Source organism: Bos mutus, chromosome 5 (assembly GCF_027580195.1).
Source record: "Bos mutus isolate GX-2022 chromosome 5, NWIPB_WYAK_1.1, whole genome shotgun sequence".
Classification (NCBI taxonomy): Eukaryota; Metazoa; Chordata; class Mammalia; order Artiodactyla; family Bovidae; genus Bos; species Bos mutus.
The window spans coordinates 16,645,160-16,661,641 of record NC_091621.1 but is presented as its reverse complement, the minus strand read 5'-3'; the positions used below and the strand labels follow the sequence as shown (position 1 = coordinate 16,661,641).

Sequence of the window (16,482 nt, the reverse complement as noted above, 5' to 3'; positions counted from 1 at the left end):
AAGAGTCCATGTGGCAAAAGTAATGTAACTGGGGAAGTTCCAGGATACAAGCGTAGTCCAAAGCATCACAAAGTAAAACTGAACAAGAGAGGCCTATGTCACAGGAGGAGGAGGGGAAGACTCAGACATCTTGGGGACGCCACAATAAATGCGCGGAAGGGAGAAGCAGCACAGTTCTCCCAGACACTGTCAGCCACTTCCATGAGGCTCACCTGTTGTTTTCTAAAACGTGTCACAAGTCAGGCTCAAAAAAGCTAGACCCAGCATGACGCAAACAAGGAAAAGATTCTACTTTCTTTATTACCTAACAATTTTATTAATAGTTTTACCCACAAAGTATATAATTTCATTTATAAACTCAAATGAAAAACAAATTCTGGGTTTGAAGAGGCTTAGGAAGTAAACTTCTTTTTGTAAATGTCCAGGGTTAAGAATAAACACGTCCTCCTGGGCCCAAAATCTCTGGGATCTATTCGGCGTCTGCTGCGTCTTCACCTTCTCCACACTCAAACCGCACAAAGTCTACGACGGACACCCCATGGGGCTGCACGTACTGTCCCAGTGTGATGGAAGGGTCCAGCAAGTATGGCTGGGACAGCATCTTGGTTTCCGCCTCTCCCCCGGGCTCGTCGTCCAGGGAGCCAACAGAGAGGGGAGCCATGCCCACCACGTGCTGCCCAAGGCGGCGGCCAAGGTCTGCGAGGTTTGCCTTCAACTCTGACGTCTCGCAGATGACCAGGGCCCCATACTTCCCCAGCACCAGGTTGTGGAGTGAGGGGCTGTGCATTGCCCCATGGACATAAGAGCCAACATAGAAACCAGCTGGCACCTTCACCCATGCAGCCCGTTTCAGAATCATGTTTTCTCCCAGTTTCCCTGTGAGAGAGCAAAAACAAACAAAAAAAAACATGCTTCCAGAATACAATGCTCATGGTAGTACCAAAATATGCACAGCAGTGGCCAAACCTGGGAGACAGTCGTCTGCATTTATACTGTGGATGTGCCGTAAGATGGAAAGATACCATTTTCAGGACAAAGGAAAAGGGGTTTGGGGGGAGAAGGTGGGAGAAATGGAGCTTACTTTATGGAGCACCAATCAGGTGCCATGCTGGTATTTAGAAACACAGACTCTGGTGTCACACAGACCCTGGCCACACGACCTTAGGGAAATAACTTTATGATATAACCCCATTTACTAATTCATCAAGTCTTTTGTGTTCTCATCTGCAAAATGGAGATCATGTCACTTAACGTGAAGGCAGGGTTACTGGGAGAAATAAATAAGAGGTGTAAAAGAACTTATTACTGTATCTAGCCCTCTAATATGAGTACTCCCATCTGGCTAACATCACTACATTAAACTTAGGCTTAGAGAGGTTAAGGAACCTCTCCAAAGCTACAGAGCTAACGTATGGCACAGCTGGAATTCAAACTCAGATCTGACTCAATTCAGGATTTTTCCCCACCAAATCACCACCCCTCCCCCAAACCACCGTAACTGACACAGACTCCTGATCATCCATTATATTGGGGGGAAAATCCCAAACTAAAAGCCCTGGAAAATCTGAAACCCCATGTCATCTGGTGGTTTCAACTTCCCTTCATCAAAAATAAAAAGATAACATCTTTGGAGTTACTTGTAAGAATCAAAACCAGATTCTAGTTCCACCCCTCCCCCAACACTGTTCTCAGGATGCTATCCCCTCCTATCGGAAGCCCAAATACGTCAAAGGGTAGGAAAGGGTAGGAAAATAACGGGGTCTGGGTAAATACCCCTGAATTAGCCATTGTTACATCTAAAAGTCATAGAAGTCATAAACCAAAAGGGATCTTAAAACAGCTCTAAGCACCTACCCAACAGTCAATTCTGAGAAATTGACAAGGCTGAAACACCCAATTCTTCCAGAATTTCTTAAGAAGTTTCATACACAGCTGGCTGGCTGGCTGGTTTCTCAACCATGACTCACTGAAACATCATACATACCTCAAGACGACATGATAAAAACAGAACTGATGCCTTGACTGGAAACATCAGATGAGCAGTGACTTCCCGCAAGCTCCACCCCAGCCCTGCTTCCCTCCTCCCATCAAAGTCGTACAGGAGGAAGGCAAAACCCCTGCTGCTCCCACCACAATGATCCAGATGCGGTTCCTGCAGCCAGTGGTTCTGAAAAAATGTACCTTCACAAACTCAGGATCAGATTTTTTTTTTTAAAGAGAGGACAATTTCCTAAACACCATGCCCTGAAATATTCCTGGATCCCTTCGTAAAGGTGAAACAACCTCTGATGGACTATTTCCTTCACAGTGGATACAGAGGCAGTCAACCAGAGGTCAAAAGGCCATCTCTGCCTAAAGACATGCCTTGTTTGGTCAGCAGTGATACCTGCTAATTTTAATTAGCTGCAAACAGCTAAAAACTAAGATTTTTTTTTTCATACAAATCTAAATCCATTTAAAGGAATTAAAAAATTGTGATGACAATGGAATCCTATTTCCCTCAAAGTTATCAGGTGGCTTGGTAATGGTTTCCTTCAGTGGAATGTGAGCTTTTCAGGGTGTCCACTGCTCACCAATCTCTAACACGCAACCCACCTCTCGCATTCATATTGTCTGACCTTTGCAGGAACTTGACCTTGTAATTTCTGATCTAGATTTGGAGGAATATCAAAGATACCAGGAGATTCAGTTCTTAATTTCCAGTTTCCATATCCTTACAAATACTCACCAATTGCTAAAGCCAGCTGATCCTTGAGAGAACCCTCTCTCTCAGGTCCTGCTGGAAGTTCAGAGAGCTCAGAGGAATTCAAGAAGCCCTAAGTGTGCAAAGAAAATGAACAAGAGTCATTTTCAGTACAAATGAACATGAGTCAGTCTGTACAGTTCAAATTACCAAGAGACTAAGCAAAAATATAGGTTATAGGTTATTCCTCAGAAAGTTATTTAAGACAGTTAAGTACAAAGAATGTTTTCATTAAGCCAAGGACATTAACAATTGATAACAGCTCCACTTTTATAAATATTTTATTCTATCAACACTCCACCCCCAAATCCATCCCAATCTCTGGCCTAACTTCTTAGAATGTAGCTTCCTAGAAATCAGGAATAATATTTTCATACAATCATAAAATACTAAAGCTAAAAAGTTAGTGGATTGTTGGTAGGGAGGAAAAATGGTGCAAATCCAATGGTAGGGAATTGGATAATAGCTAACCAAACTATTACATATACTTCTATCCTTTGATCTGGCAATCCTATTTCTAGAAATTTACTGTAATACTCTTCCAATGATACAAAAGTGCATACGCACACTTATTCATTGAGCAAATATTTCTAATTGTAAAATACTGTAAAGTTTAAAAGTCCAAACATAGGTGGAGACTGGCTGAATAAACCACAGTACAGTCACAGATAGAATACTATGTAGCTGAGAAAAAAGAAAAGATGCCTCCATGAGCTGGTAAGGAGTATTTCCAGGGTATATGAAGTGAAAAAAGCAAACTAAAAGAATATATACGTATTATATCACCATTTGTGTAATAAATATTTGTATGAAAGTGTTAGCCTCTCAGTCATGTCCAACTCTGTGACTCCATGGACTGCAGCCCGCCAGGCTCCCCTGTCCATGGGATTCTTCAAGCAAGAATACTAGAGCGGATAGCCATTCCCTTCTCCAGGAGATCTTTCCAACACAGGGATCCAACCTGGGTCTCCTGCATTGTAGGCAAATTCTTTATCATCCGAGCCACCAGGATGAATTTGCTTATTTTTGCAAAAAGGATAACCAGAAACCAATGAAGTTGGTTATCTACCAAGAGTGGATAGGAATGGGGTAGAAGGGAGAAGGGGGGGTAACACTTGTGTGTGTTGGGGGGAGGTATTACAGTTTTAACTTTCAGCACTTCATTAGTTTTACATATTCAAAGATAAAATTAAGGAGGACTTGGAGTGAAAATGAACACTGACCAAAGAGAAACCAAACAGAAACAAACAGACCAAGCAGAAACAAAGATTCTAACAAAGATTCTAACACTGACCAAACAGAAACAAAGATTCAAAGGAATAACATAACTTCAAAAGGGGGAACACAACTAATCCAAGTTATTTTTGATACAGTCCTTTGACCACATAACTTCAAGGAAGGACAAAAAAGAACCTCAAAGGAATCTTGAACTACTTAGTAGGTTTATTACTTGCAGTGATCAGGGATAGTAACTCTGAAACAAAGTGTGTATGCATTGTACAGCAAGTAAATAAGCAAACATACTGAAGTTGCTGGGAGCCAGTGCATTCACTATGAGAGAAGAAAGGTATAAATTACAGAATGGGGGAAGAAAAGGAAGGAGCCTGTGGTGCAGGATTAGAACTGAAACACACACACACACTTCTAGCTCTGCTGAAAGAGCAGAGCAGCAATGACATCTCAGTAGAACTAAGCATACCCAATGCCCAGATCTTCCCCAGAGGAGAGTACGGCAACCTGCTCCAGTATTTTTTTTTAATTTATTTATTTTTTAATTGAAGGATAATTACTTTACAGAATTTTGTTGTTTTCTGTCAAACCTCACCATGAATCGGCCATAGGTATACATATGTCCCCTCCCTTTTGAACCTCCCTCCTATCTCCCTCCACATCCCACCCCTCTAGGTTGATACGGAGCCCCTGTTTGAGTTTCCTGAGCCACACAGCAAATTCCTGCTGGCTATCTATTTTACATATGGTAATGTAAGTTTTCATGTTACTTTCTCCATACTCCAGTATTCTTGCCTGGAGAATACCATGGACAGAGGAGCCTGGTGGGTTATGGTCCATAGGGTCGCAAAGGGTCAGACACGACTGAAGAGAGTTAGCATGTACACATACACACAATACCCAGATCTATGTTTCTAAAAACCATTCCCCCACCAAAAAGGATCAAGACCCCTTGTAGAAGTGGCCAGTTCCATGGATGGGGGCAAGGAAAGTATGACATAAGCCCAGAATATTTTGTTATGCCAAAAAGTAAGGAAATACTTGGAAAATAATAAGCTATACCAAAGAGACAATGGAGACAGCTTGCACAGGCTTAGGTTATACTGGTCAAATCCAGGGATAATTTGAGCATTAAAACGACTAATGGATTATATGATGAATTGTAGCCTACCACATTCAATACACAAGAAGAATCTACAATGGAGAAGGAAATGGCAACCCACTCCACTATTCTAGCCTGGGAAATCCCATGGACAGAGGAATCTGGCGGGCTACAGTCCATGGGGTCACAAGGAGTTGGACACGATTTAGCGACTAAACAGCACAATATCAGGAGTAATTAACATTTATCACAAGATCTCAAGAGAAAGATAAATAGAAGGAAAAGGGTGGTACAAACAAAAAAATTGTTGTGAGTAGTTGGTTTGTTTTTGTTTTGACAATAAGGATGGATCAAAGGCATACGGATATGTCAATAATTTCTTCCTTGATCCTTCTACAGAAAAGAAAATGTTCGGTCTCCTCAATTGTGCCTTTCTCTAGGACCAGTATTTAGAAATCCTTTTCTTAGGACATTCTAGATTCCTAAATACAAAGTTTCACCTGATTTGATGGATTTTTATCCCACGGGCATTCATTCATTCATTAACAGAGATGTAATGAGCCCCAGCCAAGTGCTGGGCCCACCCTTCATGCACCAGAGACATACTAGTGAAAAGACAAATTTCCTGTCTCATGAAACTTATAGTCTATTGTGGAAGGCAAACAAGAAATGAATAAATATAAATTTAATATATAAGCACCATAACAAAATATTTTAAATGAAGCAAAATAAGGGGACAGAGCAATGGGAGGAAAGGTACTCCTCTCCTGAGAAATAAGCAGAGACATGAAATAAGGAAGTGAGACATGAGAACATCTGAAAAAATGGAACAGCAAAGACCCTAAGAGGGGAGGAACAAACCCAGCATGCTGGCGACAACCCCAAAACTCACTTTACTGTATGTGGAGAGTTGATCCTTTAAGTTCTGACAATGCAACAGGGTTCCCAGGGCTACTTGCTGGACCAACTGTTGAAATTTTAAATTTCTGGAAACAAAATCTGTCTCACAGTTCACCTATGGGAATAAATTGATACTGTTGTATAAGCTGTTTACTAATAGTCTCCAAAAGTGTCTTAAAGCAAGGTATTGACAGAACAGGCAGCAGATCCAATAAAACAGAAACAAATGTCTGTGGGATTTTAAAGCTACAGTTGCTCCACTAGCGTGAGGCCAGAAACTTAATGAAGTGATCCCTGCTGTGCCAATGAGTCAGCACTGACCTGCACCTTCAGAGATTGGTTCCGTAATGTCCCCAAAGGATTCACTTCAAGTTCACGCCTGCCTGGGCCCGCAAGCCATAATCCTCTCATTCTCTGGGCTCCTCCAATGCCAAACCACTTTTGTGATTCTCATAAGGAGCACGCAACCTTGACCCCTCACATGCACAGTTCAGAGCAGGGTTCAAGCTCCTATGAGAATCAAATGCCACCATTGATTTGATAGAAGACAGAGCTCAGCTGGTAATACAAGCAATCAGGACAGGCTGTAAATACAGAGGAAGCTTCGTTCCCTCACCTGACACTCACCTCCTGCTCTGTGGCCCAGTTCCTAAGAGGCCATGGACCGGTACCAGTCTGTAGCTTGGAGGCTGGAGACCCTCTGGGCTATCCTAATAGGCCTTCCCTCACCAACAACCTGTGCATGTCTATACTTAAATGAATTCAGAGCTAATAACTGGGGTCTCACGGGCTTAATTCTAACTAGCTTTTATGGTTCTCATACACCTCTTCTTTAAGAATGCAAAGATCTACCACAAAGCTCGCACTCAAGGAGACAGTTGCTTCTGATATCTAGAACTCTGATACTCACCTCTACTAACACAGTTGTGTCTCCTTCCTGCAGCAGCCCAATCAGACCTTCTTTGGTCTTCCTCCCATGGAGCCTAGCAGCTTTACTCCAGCCCTCCTTCTGGGCCTGCTTATGGAGCCAGCTCTCTGCCTATAAACAAAAAAGATAAAGGGCAGATGACATAAGCACAGAATTTAGAAAGGAATGGGGCTCTAAAATATCTTCAGGTTCCCCAATTCTTTCTCCTTCTCCTCTAACCTACAACAGAAACTAATCTATCATTTACTGGCAGCATACCACCAAATGCCAAACAGTAGACATTGTGCCTCATGTTTACTAAATTTTTAAAAATTATTTATTTGGCTTTTGGATCTTAGACGCAGCATGAAGGATCTTCCATCTTCATTATGGCATATAGGATCCTTAGCTGCAGCATGCAAACCTTTAGTTGCGGCAGGTGGGACCTAGTTCCCAGGCAGGGATCGAACCAGGGTCCCCTGCACTGAGAGCTTGAAGTCCTAGCCACTGGACCACCAGGGAAGTCCCATGCCTGGTATTTTGGGTAAGTTTAATCTTCACAACAACCCTATGGGGGAGATAGCAGTATTTTCTTTATGTAAAAAAAGAACTCTTAAAGATTAAGTAAGGTATCCAAGGTCGCGGGGATTCTTGTGAGGGTACCAGGATCTGAGCGTTGGTCGTTGGTCTGACTACTATAACAGCCTTGCATGGAACAGTGTGTTAGCCCTGGGACCCTGAGTCAGTTGCTTCAAAACAGGTAAGAGTCAAAGGGTGAGATTGCCATTTAAGTCAGACTCCTGTGTAGGACTGTGTATGGGCCACTGGACAGCAAGTGTGATTTCTACGGTCCCCGGCGCGACCTCTGGAAAGCACTGGGATCGGGCCCGAGTACCTCACCCCCGCTCCCCTCCACTTCCTTCCCCACACCTGTTTGAGATCCCCGCCACAAGTCTCCAGGGCTTTCTTGCAGTTTATAAAGGAGTAGCCCGTTTTCCTCCGCAGCTTCATGAGAAGCTCCTTGCTGGAAGCCGAGGACAGCCAGGACCCAGAGTGAAAAGTATGCCACTGCTGGGGCGACTGAAGCAGAGGGAGCCCGGCCTGGAGGGAATAAGAAGGGATGAGAAGCAGGAAGAGGCGAGGAGCTCCGGGGGAGGGAGCACGTCGGCCGGGGAACGACTTCAGGAGAGACGGGCCCAGGAGGTGGGGGGAAAGGCAGCGCCGGGACGCTGGACCACGAAGAGGCACCGAGGTGGGGAGAAGGGTGAGATGGAGCCGAACGCAGCCAGGGGAGGGGAAGGGAGCGTTCCGGGCGCACGGGAGACCTGCAAGGAAGGCAGCAAGGGACCAGGGCCAAGAGCGCTCAGCGGGCAGCTCCCGGTCCGCGCGACCAGGCAGAGACGCAATGACCGCAGCAGCGACATCTTTCCGGTGGCCGTACAGTGCAGCCGGTCGGCGCACCTATGAAGCCACGGGCCTACGGCGTGGCAGCGGGGCCAAAACTCTGCACCAGAACGCGCCGAGCGGGGACAGCGCCACCTGCTGTCTAGGGGGCGCATTCGCCTCCCCTACTTGGTTTCCTGAGACAACATTTCACAAGAGAGTTATTCCCCAGAGGTAAAATAATGGAAAACATGAAACCGAGTTGTCACAAAATAACAACACAAGACACGTGGTAAGACTTTATGTTTATTTCCAATGCTTATTTCTGTATCTATTTATGGCTCACTGACAAACTTGTGAGGTAGGAGAGTGGGTTCAGAAGTTTGACCAAGGTCACCTAGGGAGGAGGACGGGTGTCCTTCCAACAAACCAGGTAAATTATTTGTTGAACAAGCAGAAATATTTGATGTGTGCCTGGAACCATATAGCCCTACCCTCTAAGGTGATCTGATGGTGAGAAAATAGGGAGCAAATGATCACACAAGACAAAGTACATAAAACCCCAGGAGACGAAGAGCTAAAGGGTCTCAAAGGAGAAAAATCATATTCAAACAGGAGGCTCTGATAAAGCTTTTTTCAGGAGACAGGCTAAGAGCAATGAAGATTTTCAGAGGTAGAAATATAGGCAGGGAATCATCAGAATGAAGGAAGAAGTGAGAGAATTTTGGTGTGGGTTTAGGGAACAAAGAGTAGACCTTTTTTAATTTGGCCAGAGGTTAGAACACATGTAGGAAACCAGTAGGAAATGAAATAGAAGGGTAATTTGGGATCACATGGGATACACTGAGTACCAAGCAGAAGAGCTTATTCTTGCTTCTGTTGGAAGCAGCAGAAGCTAATTGGATCTGATTGTGGAAGATTACAAGAGTTTACAAAACAGTTTGAATGGGAGTGAATGGAGGCTAGGAGGCCATAGGAGGTGATGTGTGACCCAAGGAGTAAGTCAAGAGAGGACCAATCAGAGGCCCCATAGTGGGAGAAGAAAAGAGGTGAGGGCAAAGCACATTAGGAAGGAAGGACTGACAGGGCTTGGAAAGGTACCCCCCCAAAAAATCAAAGAGAACCTGGAACTTAGCGATCAGGACTCCAACTCCAAAAAGACTGAAGGAGCTACAGTCCAAAGGTCAGCTCTGCGGCCTAACCCCAATTTCAGGGCTAGGAAGACTAGACCCAGTTAGAGCCACTGTTCCACTAGACTATCTCTAGAAGCAAGAAGTGGGTGCTCTAAGGTTTCTTGCTTCCCAGTGCCCCCCAGCAAAAGCCCATGTTCTCTGGATGCAGGAGAGATCTTTAATGCTTATTTTCCTTTAAAAAAATTTCTAATAGAATCTGGAAAAAATAATCCATTCTGTATAAAAAGACAGTGGCTGGACAGACAGGATCAGGACTATCTCTCTTCAGCCACTGTTTACATCCCACCTAACCTCCCCTTCTCCTAAAATCCTGGCTGCCCTCTCATCTTCCTCTGCTGAGAACAGGAACTGGGAATTTCCTTTGCACTCTAGCCCTCACAGCAAGGGCTCTAGTATCCCTAACAAGCGGCCCCTCCCTGCAGCTTCCCAGGAGGCTCTCAAGAAACAATGAGGGAAGGAGGAAAGACAGGCAAGGGAGATCCATCTTTTTGGTCCTTATGTTTATGGCTCTGGAGATATGGCAGTTCCTTCATGAGAACGAGGGGTTCAGAGGAGCAGAAGGGTGACGTCAAGCAGGTCTTGGTCCCCTGTGCCTGGCCCTATAGATGTTGACATTTTCATCCTCATCCCGCTGGGCCAGCTCCAGTTGGAAATGCTGGGGCAGGAGATGCTGAAAGAAGCTCTCTGTCCCGTGCTCCTCTCTCATCTTGGAGGCCAGATAGATGGTGCCATGGGGCCCGCACAGATGTCGGAGGGTCCCCAGCAGCAGTGGGAAGGTGGGCTCCAGGTACACGATATCAGCCCCCAGCACCAGGTCATAGTCTCCAGGGAAGACATGCTGGTCAATCCCCCAGGACAAGGCGCGGACCTGGGCCCGGCCTCCAGGGGGCACATTGGCCTGGACGTTGCCCTGGATCTGTTCTAGGACCAGGGGTAGGTCAGTGATGGTAACATCCCCCCCTGAGAGAGAGGAAGGAGGAGAAATGCAAGTCAGAGGGACCAACGAAGGGGTTTCAGCTCCTGCCTAGAAGGTCCAGAGACCTCGAGGCCTAGAGGATAATGTTTTGACTGCCCAAAGTCCACACTTTGGATTTTAGCTGCCCTAACCTCAGCTTCATCCACTGCCATCTCATTACTCTACATTCTACAACATCAACATTCTCGCTGAGCTAATCTTCAACCTCTCTGCCCAACACACAACAATCATATGTCAGCAGAAGCCTGGGCAGGACTAAGCTGGAGGTGGGCTATGCACCCACCCCCTACTGACACAAACCAGCCTTCATGGATTTGGAAAGCTTCCCAGAAGACATGACCTCAACAAGCAGCCTTAAAGGGCAAGGAGGAGTTAGTCAGGTGAAGCTTCTCAAGCAGAGAACAGAGAGTACAAAGGCCTGGTGATGAGAGAGCACGGCGTATGCAAGGAAGGCTAGACCTCAAAGAAGGTGGAAGGGAAATGTGTTAAGACATGAGAGTACAGAGGAAAATCATTATGACATGCTAAGGAGATCCAGGCTTGATCCTGAGGGCAACAGGTTTAAGGGCAGAAGCAGAGGGTGACGATGATTAGATTAGGACTTCAGAAATCTTCCTTCATGCAGTAAGCACATGTATTGAGCATCTACCAAATTCTGAGGGTACAGAGGTGAGCCAGACAAGACCTTGGCTTTTTCCTTGAGATTTGTTATAGAGGCGAAGACAAGTGAGGTAATGCAAAATACTATTTAGTCATAATCATAGTGATTATTACAGAAACAGGAAATATTCAGAATTCATTCTCCCATTAATAGTCATTATGTGCCTATATGCCAGGTGCTGAGAATACAGCAGTGAACCAATCAGACAAGAATCCCTCCACTCCTAGGATTTACAGTCTAGTGGCTAAAGACAATGACAACAAAAATGAAACAAAACACACTGTAAATCAGATGGTATGCTGAAGCAGGGAAGGAGGATAAGAACTGCTTGAGGGACAGGGCAGGGAATGTCACTTTAAACGGGGTAGTTAGGGAAAGCTTCAAACTGGTAGTTAGGGAGCAGATTATGTTTGAGCAATGACCTGTACAAAGTGATGGGGCAGACTCTATGGGTCTCTCAGATTAAAAGGTACCAAATGACGGACTAACAGAAAGAAAAGAGGTCAAGGTAAAACACATTAGGAAGGAAAGACTGACAGAGCTTAGAAACCCCTCCCGTCCAAAAAAAAAACAGCCATAAACGTAAGGACCAAGAATAAGACCTTGAGGCAAGAGTTCACCTAACAAGTCTGAAGACCAGTAGGAATGCCTGTAGCTGGAGAAAAATAAGTGAGATAAATCATCGTAAGGGTCAGATTCTAGATAGTGCCTTGAAAAAGCAACCAAGAAGTTTGGTTTTTAGTCTGAGTGAGATGGGAAGCTATTGGAAAATTTGTAATGGAAGAGTGTCATAAACTTTATGGCTTTAAGAATTGAAGAATGGCTCTAAAGTGATCACTCTGGCTACTGCGATGAGGAAATACTACGGAGGGGCAAAGTCAGAACAGACCAGTTAGGAGGTGGCTACAGTTACCCAGGTGAGAAGTGATATGGCTTGAACCAGGGCAGCAGTTGGCAGATCCTGAATACATTTTGAAGGTAGAGTCAATAACGGGGTTTCTGACAAATTAGATATGCACTATCAGAGAGAGAGGCTGGTTCCAAGATATTTGGCCTGACAACCAGAAGATCAAATTGTCATTTATTTAGGTGAGGAGGGCTGCAGGAGGAGCAGGCTGGACAGGAAAATCATGCTTTTCTGGACACATTAAGTTTGACATGTTCATCAGACAACCACAGGAAGGTATCAAGTAGGCCGTAGGTTATACAAACAAGTCTGGAGATATAAGTAAGAGAGTCAGAGTCATCAGCATGGAAAGGGTATTTAGAGCTGTGAATACAGATAGAATAGGGGAGAGGTCAAAGGGCTGCTCCTGAGCCCCATTGCACTCAGACTTTCGGTTGTGAAGAGGAACAGCAACCAACAAAGGAGAATGGAAAAAGTGCCAGCAAGGTGGGTAGAACCCAGAAGCGTGGTGTCTTGGAATCCAAAGGAGTATTTCAAGGAGGGAATGACAACTGCCAAGTCCAGGAAGTTGGGCTGATACTGACTGCTGTACTTTTTTTTTTCTTTAATATTTATTTATTTGGCTGCACCAGGTCTTAGTTGCAGGATCTTCAACCTTTGTTGCAGCATTCAGGTTCTTTAGTTGCGACATGCGGACTCTTAGTTTCAGCATGTGGGATCCAGTTCCTTGATCAAGGATGGAACCGAGGCCCCCAGCATTGGGAGCTCGGAGTCTTAGCCACTGGACCCTCAGGGAAGTCTGCTGAGTGTTGTACTTAACAACATGCAGTCAAAAGTGAAGCTCACAATCTTGATGGGAGCAACGGGAATGGAGAAGGCAAGTTGGGGGTGGGGGGGGGGTTGTGAGGGTGTGTTCTGGAACGGAATTGAAGAAACAATAGGAAGAGAGGAACGACAGTGAGTATTAACTCTTCTGAGTTTCATCACAAAGCTGAGCAGAGAAATGGAATGGTAACTGGAGGGATGTGTAGGATCTGAGATAGGAGAAATTATAGCATATTTATATGCATAATACACACAAACACACATATGGAATGATCCAGAGAGAAGGGAAAACAGATAATGCAGGAGAGGCAGGGGAGCAGGGTATCTGCTTGGACAATGTCTTTAAATAGAGAGAAGGTTTGGGGTCTCATGAGGCATGAGGGGCTTGACCTTAACTAGGAGCACAGCACGTCTACCACAGTACCAGGAGAGAAGGCAGCGCAGACAGACACAGCTGGGTGAGTAGATGCTGTGAGAGGAACTTGTGGACATTTTCTATAAGAAAAAAAGAAGCAATCAGAAGAGCTGGGGAACAAAGTCATAGGCTGGGGAGAGAGACATTTGGAGGTATGAAGGGTGAAATGGTAAGGAATAAGATGTTTGGGAGAGCAGAAGAATAATTGGATGAGGGAGAGGTAAGAGGCTAGCGGGACGTCATTTAAGGACACATCTGAGGATAATGACAACAAATTTAAAATGAAACCACTCAGCACAATTGTGTCTATAATACTAGAAGTAGCTAAGATAGCTTGGGGGTGGGAGTGCCCTGGAGGCCTTCCCTTGGAAGTGATGTTTGAGCTGAGCACTGAAGAAGGCATTTGCATTAACCAAGTGGCATGAGCGGTATACACATAGAGTATAAGTACAGCCTATGTGAAGGCTCCAAGGAAGGGGACACCGAGTTAGCTTGAGAAACTGGCAGGAGAGCACTAGGTAGCACAAGGAGTCCAAGAGGGAGAGGCACAGAAAGAAGCTACACAGGGAGGCCATGCCAAAGGGACTGGTTCCATCCTGAAAGCAGCAAGAAGCCACTGAAAGATGGGGAAGGTGTGCTGAGAAGATCACTCTGCCAGCTGGGTGCAGCGAGCAGAGGTCTAGGTGGGGGCAAGGAGTAGAAGCAGGAAGACCAGTTTGATTAACTGTAGCCATCCAAGAGAGTGATGGTGCCAAGGACTGGGGAGCCATCAGTGCAAATGGAAAAACAGGAGCTTCAAGAGATTTTTAGGAGTTCAATCAGCCAGACTTGGATAATGGAGATGGGGATGAGAAAAAGGGACATGTCAGAGGTGGGTCTAGATTCCCCACTGGTTGGATGGCAGTGTGATTCACTATGATGGGGAAGCCTGAGGGAGAAACAGGTTTGGTGGCAGAAGATCACAAGATCTACTTTGGGCATGCCAAACTTCTCCCTAGGGAAGCTCAAAGACACTCGTGAAAATCCACGGGAAAGTTGGCAGTGGCCTGAACTAGAGTTGAGGGGAAGAGGACAGACAACTGGGGACGTATTAAGGACATGTGACTCACAGGAATTGCTGACTGCCAGGATGTGAGGGGAGAGGGCAATGGATGAGAATGACACCCAGATTTCTGAGTCGGCAGCAGAACAGAAGACAAAAGAAGAAGTCAGTCTGGAAGCAAGTGAAAGGTGTTTCCCTTGATATTATACATCTTTTCTGCCATTTTAGCATAGCTGCCCACTTATCCACTCATCCTTCATGGAAAGCTGCTGGTGACATTCCTTCGGTTCTTTCTGAGCCTGCTATGTTCATACTCCTCATCTGATAGACCATCTTCTTGCTGGATTCCCAGAGAGTCAAGGGAGACATGGCCAGAGCATGTCCACTGGCTCTGCACATAGCTCTCCATAACATCCTGTAACATCTTCCCCCATCTTCAACACTAGACCATAAACTCCTTGGGGAGAGGAAATCTGTCTTACTCATTGCTGTATCCCAATACTTAGCACGATTCTTGGCACATATAGGACTCCAAATACATGTTGGTTGAATGAATAGAATAGAATAGAATGAATAGAATAAAAGAGTGAAAGCCTGCTACTGGGAAGACTTTTCTGAATGTGTTTTGTGTTATGTCCCTATGAACGAGGACATGTTAATTTGCATTCCTAGGGAGATGTCATCATAAGTATTTTTAAAGGAATGTTTTCAGTGTGAGGTTTTGCCTGCCCATCAGATTATAAACCAAGGAACTTTTTCCTTTGTAGTTTTTGATTCTTCACAAAAATAAAGCAGAATTTTTACCTTTTTATTTCCCAAGTCGGCAGTGCCTAATTCCTACACCACTTCCCACGAAACACAGCCTAACCCTCAAAAACTCATAAGCTTGTTCCTCCCAAGCAATCAAAACCTAAAGAATCAAAAATATATTCACAGTGAAGTTATAAAGCACTCATGAGGTTTAATACCTGCAGATTGCTCCCTCTAGAGAGTAATTCCATATAGACATTTTAACAGAAGACCATATCCAAAGCAAAGATTTTTTCTGACAGCATTGTCCAGGAAATCGCAAAAAGGTAGGAAAAACTCCTACTAAGGCCTGCCCAAATTTTATTTTCTGCCCACCCCCACCCCCCAGTCAATCACCATGGGTGCCAGAACAGCGAATCAGCACTGTCTGGCACACAGGACCAGGCAGGGGCAAAAAAAAAAAATTGTTTGTTATAAAGAAAACACTGTGTTGGTCCCAAAGCACTCCCCTCCCTCTTTCAAGAATCCAGGAAGTGACAAGTTCTCTACATCCCCATTCCCCTCACCCGCTTCCACCGCAAAGCTCACGCACCCTGCAGCGCTGCCAAGATTCCCACGATACCAGTCCCCGCGCCCAGTTCGATCACTTTCTTGCCTCGGAAATCCACATTTTGACTCTCGAAATAGTTGCACAGGCTTAGAGCCTATAGGAGAAAAAACAGAAAATATAAGATTGCAGCGGGGATGGCTCCATTATGGGAGAGCGGGAGTCCGGGGTCTGACCTCCCCGCGGACCCTAGCCCAGGGCCGCCCACTCCTCACCGCATCCCACACGCGCGCTGCCACCCCGAGGCGGGACCCGAAGTTCTCCGTGATATTCAGCACGTGCCCACAGAAGCAGAACCTGCTCTTCTCCGAATAGCAGTCGGCGAAGAGCCCGACCTCACGTGGGAACACCGAATCGGGCTCTGACTCAGGATCTGGGCGGGAATCTGCCATCTGGCCGAGAGAGTGCCCTGACGCCAGCCAGCGCTCGGATCCCTGATCTGAAGCGGGGTGGGGGATGGGGGACAGCGAGCCCCACGGCTGCCCCGTGGCACCGAGCCCCGCCTCCTCAAGTTTGCCCTCCTTCCTCCAGTCTGACTTCCTGGAGGTGGGATGAGGAGCTACCTCCCTGGCTCCGGTCCCCAGCGCACACCCGACGGGATTTGCACAGGGCTACAGGGGGTCAGACGCAATGCACTGTTCGGAAGGAGAGGACGGGAGAGGAACGAGGATTAATTCAACTTAGGAAAGCGGGGTCCCTGGACCCCTCTCACCTGCGGGGTGCACAGGGGCCTGCAACAGGGATAGTAACCCAGACCAAACAGAAGAAGGCTAACGATAGAGGCTGGGTGCGAGTCTGGCCTTGCCAGCCCAGTTAAAGACCAGCGGCGCGGAGGCATCCT

General features: G+C 45.8%; 2 protein-coding genes across 3 annotated transcripts; both read right to left on the bottom strand.

The window, feature by feature from the left end:
* Positions 1-285: 285 nt before the first annotated feature.
* Positions 286-8,366, bottom strand: TSFM (Ts translation elongation factor, mitochondrial). The gene is made up of 6 exons (XM_005901658.3): positions 8,208-8,366; positions 7,813-7,983; positions 6,886-7,014; positions 5,968-6,090; positions 2,729-2,816; positions 286-876 (listed from the first exon to the last, which is right to left on the bottom strand). The coding sequence occupies exons 1-6, from the start codon at positions 8,304-8,306 to the stop codon at positions 470-472; spliced, it is 1,017 nt and encodes a 338-aa protein (XP_005901720.1). The 5' UTR covers positions 8,307-8,366; the 3' UTR covers positions 286-469.
* A 173-nt stretch (positions 8,367-8,539) lies between these two features.
* Positions 8,540-16,480, bottom strand: EEF1AKMT3 (EEF1A lysine methyltransferase 3). 2 transcript variants are annotated; one of them, XM_070370508.1, is made up of 3 exons: positions 16,354-16,480; positions 15,627-15,738; positions 8,540-10,418 (listed from the first exon to the last, which is right to left on the bottom strand). In XM_070370508.1, exons 1-3 carry the CDS (start codon positions 16,477-16,479, stop codon positions 10,027-10,029), a joined length of 630 nt encoding a protein of 209 aa, XP_070226609.1. In that variant the 5' UTR covers position 16,480; the 3' UTR covers positions 8,540-10,026. The 2 variants fall into 2 exon arrangements, with proteins under 2 accessions (XP_070226609.1, XP_005901723.1); XM_005901661.3 differs by lacking the exon at positions 16,354-16,480 and adding an exon at positions 15,857-16,344 and having other exon boundaries at positions 8,541-10,418.
* Between the last annotated feature and the right edge of the window lie 2 nt (positions 16,481-16,482).